The following is a 6,296-nucleotide window of genomic DNA, read 5'->3' as shown; positions in this document are numbered from 1 at the left end:
AAGTCATGAAATGAAGAGCTGGAGAATGACCGTGTTGGTGAGGGACAAGTGGGAATTGTGGCAAAGTTGTTGACGTTTTGAAATCCAGTAAACCTGTAATACGTGACAATGACTCCATCTGCTCGCCTTCACTTGTCAATTTTGTTGTTTGCTTTTCTCAAATTCACAGCTAATTTGGTCGCAATTGTAACACTATCACGTGGACGGTGTGGACTCTCCAAAGGTGTCACCTGGTATCTTGTGGCAATGGCAGTAGCAGATCTACTTGTCGTTGTAATTCAAGTCATTCTCGTCAACATAATTAACATTTATATCGCTCCTGAGTGCAAGATCGTAAAAACCGTGGGTTACATGTCCGTGGCTTGCTCCGTCTGGCTCACTGTTGCCTTCACCTTCGACCGTACAGTGGCCATTTGCTTCCAGAAGCTGAAGACGAGATACTGCACTAAGAAAGGTGCAGCCGTCGTTATTGCAGCAGTGAGTGTGCTGAGTGTGTTAACCAACATCCCCTGGTACTTCACGTACCGGTCACGTTTCTGCATGACATCATTAGATTTCATAACTTTGCCGGTGTGGGCAGCCTTTGACTGGGGGCACCGCATTTTAACCCCACTCATCCCCTTCGTGCTGATCCTGCTGCTCAATGCTGTCACTATCAGGCATATCCTGATGGCCAGTGCAGTCCGCAGGAAACTGCGGGGGCAGCACAGAGGTGAAGGGAAGGATGACACAGAGATGAAGAATCGAAGAAAATCCATCATTCTGCTCTTCACCATATCGGCCAGTTTTATCCTGTTATGGGCGACACGGGTGGTCATTCTGTCAATTCAGCGAATTACTGGTCGGTATATGACGCAGTACGTGACCAATGTTGTGATAGACTACCTAGGGACAATGCTTCAGTTATTCAGCTCCTGCACCAACACGTTTATTTATGCGGTCACTCAGAGGAAGTTCCGGGAGGAGGTGATACATGCCGTGAAATGTCCCTTTAAGGCCATCCTGAAGTTCATTAAAAGTTAGGGATAGAGGTGAAAAATTCAACCCAGGACTGGTGGTAATGGTATCGTCCCGACCAGCAAACCCGTGATTGAACAAACAGATCAAAGAACTTTGAAGAATGGAATCCAAGTATTCAAGTTATAGTCAGGTGCAGGATTCACAAGCGTTCATAAAACATATATGAGAAAGTGATGAAAGCCTTTTACCTGTGTGTAAATTGGGAAATTGATATCCTCCATTACTGCCACAGGGCATCCCAATCCTCTACAGAACTGACGGTGGGCTCTTCACTAATATTGTCTCGGCCAAATCCCGTCACTGTAGACGTCATGTCCATTATTTGGCTTTTCGGCATCGCGTCCATTCGGCTAGTTGTACAACAAATAATCCTCCGACATTTTCACCACCTCCAACGTGATCCCACCACTTGCCACATCTTGAGGAGAGAGAGGGAGAGGGAGTGGGGCAGAGAAGGCGGAGAGAGGAGAGGCCAGAGGGAGAGAGAGGAGGGAGGGAGAGGAGGAGGAGGGGAGAGGTGGATGGGGAGAGGTGGAGGGGGGAGAGGAGGACGGAGGGAGAGGAGGAGGAGGGGGAAGAGGGACCCGACCCAAGACTGTTCTTACCCGAGACGGACCTGAGAGCTCTTGTACAGGGCCTGACTTGCTCGTTCTTCACTCGCAGTGCATGGAACAGGCCGCCACAGTCTTCAGCTATAATCTTTTGTCTTCAGTCCACGGCCCGACTTTTGAATAACGAGGAAGGTAGGAGGGGTGGGGAGGGGGGAGAGCAAGAACAGCAGGCAGGCAGATCCATTGTGACTTCATCAGCCAAAGCCAACCGGTTTACTTATAAACGTTTCTTCAGATTTGTGAATATTTTGATTAATAACTCGAGAAATAATGGATTAATTGCATGAATAATGGACCATTTCGGAGTCCACAGGATAAATCTCTACTGGAATATGTAAAAATCTTACCTTTAGCGCGTCGTTTTTTTTAGAATATCTAAAAAAACACACACATACACACACACACACACACACTTCCAAGACCAGAGTTTTATAATTCTAGAGATATACTAGACTAAGTGGGACCCGTTGGGTACCAGCATCACACAGGAGGGCTGGTCCCCCAACGCAAGATTCCACCTCTCCACCAATTCCAATATTGGTGGCCAGTGGGGGGGGGGGGGGGGGGGGGGGGGGGGGGGGGGGGGGGGGCTTTGGGAGTACTAGTATGCATGTTGTGAGCTGAAGGGACTGGTTTCCAGAGGGCTAGTATGGACATTGTGGGCCGAATGGATTCTTGGGCTGGCAGCTCAGTCACTCAAACCTGTTGTGCTGGCAGCTCACTCACTCACGGCTCGTGGGCTGACAGTTGACTCACGGCTATTCCTTGAAATTCCATTTCAAGCAGGGTGCAAGGCCACCAAATTCAAGTGCAGTTTCTTACCACTTCAAGCAGAGTGCAAGGCCACCAAATTCAAGTACAGTTTCATACAATTTCAAGCACGGTGCAAGGCCAATAAAGACAGTGAGTCGTGACCTCTCTCTCCTCCATCTTGCAGAGACTGAGCCACGCCCACACTTCTGGGTTTTATAGTCCCTCCCACCAGAAAGGGCATGGCCTTCATGGCGTGATTGACAGGAGACAGAATCTCAACTAATAACTCTTTTATTTTTCATCGATGGTAAAAATCCTTGGAACCTGATGAGCGGAGGGGGACTCTAAGATGGCCAAAAATCACAGCCGTACGTGATAGCGTTTTTTAAAAATCAATATAAAGTGGAAACAGGAAGTGGTCAAGATTAGACTTTTAATTATATAGAAGGCGAGGCAACTTTAATTTGGCAAGGCAACTTTCATTAGGCAACACAGCTTTAGCATTTCCAAACCAAAGGCAACACAGCTGTAGCATTTCCAAACCAATGGCAACACAGCTTTAGCATTTCCAAACCAAAGGCAACACAGCTTTAGCATTTCCAAACCAAAGGCAACACAGCTTTAGCATTTCCAAACCAAAGGCAACACAGCTTTAGCATTTCCAAACTATATTTTCAAACCACATTAAAGGCACTGACAGGTCAGTAAAACCACTCACAGTTTAGTAGACATGTGTTCAGTGTTATTCACAGCTCAGACTGAGAGACGTGACCTTCTTGCTCCCCCATCTTGCAGAGACTGACAGAGGCACTTAACACTTCCGGGTTTTATAGTTCCTCCGGAAGAGGCGTGGCCTTCAAGAGTTAGAATCTCAACATCTTTTAAATACTAATAACTCATATTTTTCATCGATGGAAAAAAACCTCTTGTCCTGCACGGCGGAGGGGGACTGAGTAAGATGGACAAAAATCACAGCCATAAGTGGCAGCGTTTTTTCTAAAATCAATATATAGAACAGGAAGTGGTCAAGATCAGACTTTTAGTAATATAGATATAGATAGATAGATGGATGCCAGATGTATTCACAGATCCCTTGCTATACAAGAGATATGTTACAACGACTGAGTTCCTGTACAAACACATGTATTTATGCAATAGCCCATACTAAATTCAGAGAGCAGTTGCAATACGTGCCAATGCATCCTTTATAAAATTATTAAATATGTAAAATAGTCATGAAAACAGGAAATAAAGTAGTTGAGCAATTATGACCTTAACTGATACCTCAAAATCTGTCCTTGAGACATGATACTTACTATGTCAGGCTTGGCCCAAAGGTAGCACTCTTATCTTTGCATCAGAAGGCCATGTGTATAAGCAAAGGGTGAGAGAAGCCCTCTTTCATTGAGGCTATGCACAGTCAGAGGTGAACGTAGAAGATCCTGAGGTAGTAGCCTGAAGAAGTTCAGAACAGTTCTTACCACTATCCTGGGTAATATTTTTAACTATCATCAACTTAAACAGATGTTATGATCGTTTATTATATTGCTGTTCATGAAATCTTCCTGTAATTAGTTTAGTCGAACACATATCAAGATACAACACATCTTTATTAACACTACTTACAGCAAGGATATGCAGGACATTATATTTCCTAGCAGCTACTCATACTAACTAGCGTTGGCAAGCTCTTGATAATATAAAGCACATACTATGCGGAGTCACTGTTAATAACAAATTTGGGAAAGTTTGTAAAATTACACAAAATCACCATATCTAATGGGTGGCCTACAAACCCGTCCGGCCCGTGTGCGGTACGAATCCGCCTCACCTTCTTTCACTGGAGAAATTAACGGGGAGGGAATTGGGGAACCGACCAGCGACCCAACAGGCAGGGAGGGTGATGAGATAGGCGAGCTGGTCGGCAAACGCCACGGGGAGGACGTGGTGGAAACGCTTGTTGGCAGCGGGGTCGCGCGATCGACCGTGGGAGGGTATACGAAACGCGAGACATCTGGATGCGGAATCGCAGGTCGCGGCTCTTCACCAGAAGGATATGTTGACGGTTGCATCTGTAGATGGGTCTGTCCGCTTCAACCAGATAAGAGCGCGGTTCTTTGGCAGGGCCGTAGATATGACCCAGACGTGCATGGCCCTTGTTGGTCTGGAGACGGACCACTTGTCCACGTGCGAGGGGTTTAAGTGGCTTGCTGGATTTGTTTCTGTGTGTCACGTTTGAATTGTAGTTGTTTCTGGACTGCAGGCGGGGAATGAACTTGCGGCTGCAAAAGCTGCTGGGACACAGGCAGGGAGCACAGGTTTGGTGAGACATCAGTCGTTGGGCTGGGGAGCCCAGTATGGGATCCTGTGCAATGTTCCTTAGGTTGAGCAGGTCCAGCTATACGTCCGATTTTGCAAGGTAGGACCGCTCCATAAGTTGTTTTGCGCTTCGGACAGCGCGTTCGGCGAGTCCGTTGGACTGCGGGAACTCAGGGCTGCTGGTAATATGTCGAAAGTCCCATTGTTTCGCGAAGTTTTTGAAAGCTTGGCTGGCGAATTGTCTGCCGTTGTCGGACAGAATACGTGCAGGGGAGTCGTGCACGGAGAGGTGATTCTGCAACTTCTCGATAACCGCTCTAGTAGTAAAGGTTTGCAGTAAGTCAATTTCGAACCAGCCCGAGTAAGAGTCAACAAGAACCAGATAGTGTTTCCCATGCCATTCAAATATGTCAGTGGATAACGTGGACCACGGGAGAGGAGGGACCGGGTGCTGTATAATCCCGTCCTGTAATACCAATTCGTCGTGAACCAGGAAGTATGGGCGTGTTGCGAATGGGGTGTTGTGTTGTTTATTTGGCCAGCCACGCCGGTTGAGTGCAGACAGCAATTGTAAAGTCTCATCAGCAGCCGTGTGTTCTGCTAGGCTGCAGAAGCAATCAGTCGGAACATACAATACCTTCATTACTGAGAATTGGTCCTGTTCAGAGTTGTTGCTTGTTGGTTATGCGTGGGGCTTCTGATAGCGTGTCAGCTATGTGCATGTCTTTGCCTTTCTTATAGACAATGTTGAAATCAAATCGCTGCAGTTGCATCATCATTCATTGTAGTCGTGCTGGGGCAGTGTGGATGGGTTTGTACAAAATAGTAGCCAGCGGCTGGTGGACAGTTTCTATAGTCACAGACTTCCCAAAGAAAAAGTATTTGGATTTCATGCAGGCGAAAACCACTGCGAGCAATTCTTTTTTGATCTGGGCGTAACGTTGTTCAGTGTCAGTTAGTGTACGAGAGGCGTATGAAACAGGCTTGAAATCGCCGTCGGTAGTGGTCTGCAGGCACGAAGTGCCAAGTCCATACTGGGACGCATCGCAGGTGAGCGTTACTGGTAACTCCAAAGCAAAGTAGGCGAGAGTAGGTGCGCTAGCCAGCTGCAATTTGAGAGTGTCAAAAGCTCTTTGGTGCTGCGGATACCAGGACCATGCAGTGTCCTTGTGTCAGTTCTCGCAGAGGGGCAGATATGTTGCTGAGGTTGGGAATAAATTTCCCCAGGTAGTTTACCATTCCAAGGAACCTTTGTATGCTCACAACACCAGCAGGAACCGGCAGTTCGTTGATAGCTGCCGCTTTTGATGGGTCTGGTCTGAGACCGTCACTTGTGAAAACATGTTCGACGTAAGTAACTTCTGGAACTTACACTTCAGGGGATTGAGTTTGTGCTGAATGTCTTTGGCACGGTCAAGTACTTTTTTCAGATTAGCGTCATGTTCAGCCAAATCGCATCCGTAAAGAGAATGTCATCAACAATGATAGCGCATGGGTACCCAGCAAACAACAACAACAACATATTCGTCACTTGCACATAAAGTGCAAGTGAAATTAATTTACCGGCAGCAGTACAATGAAAAAGAACACACT

General features: G+C 46.8%; 1 protein-coding gene across 1 annotated transcript; it reads left to right on the top strand.

The window, feature by feature from the left end:
- Positions 1-246: 246 nt before the first annotated feature.
- On the top strand, positions 247-1,023 carry LOC129699227 (probable G-protein coupled receptor 139). Its single transcript, XM_055638843.1, has one exon. It carries the CDS (start codon positions 247-249, stop codon positions 1,021-1,023), a length of 777 nt encoding a protein of 258 aa, XP_055494818.1.
- The last annotated feature ends 5,273 nt before the right edge of the window (positions 1,024-6,296 follow it).

The sequence above is a fragment of the Leucoraja erinacea genome, chromosome 8, assembly GCF_028641065.1.
Source record: "Leucoraja erinacea ecotype New England chromosome 8, Leri_hhj_1, whole genome shotgun sequence".
Lineage (NCBI taxonomy): Eukaryota > Metazoa > Chordata > Chondrichthyes > Rajiformes > Rajidae > Leucoraja > Leucoraja erinaceus.
This window is presented reverse-complemented; position numbering and strand designations above follow the sequence as displayed.

What these genes read in the sequence shown, in the direction of transcription:
- LOC129699227 (XM_055638843.1), top strand. Translation starts at nt 247, where the DNA reads ATGGCAGTAGCAGATCTACTTGTCGTTGTAATTCAAGTCATTCTCGTC.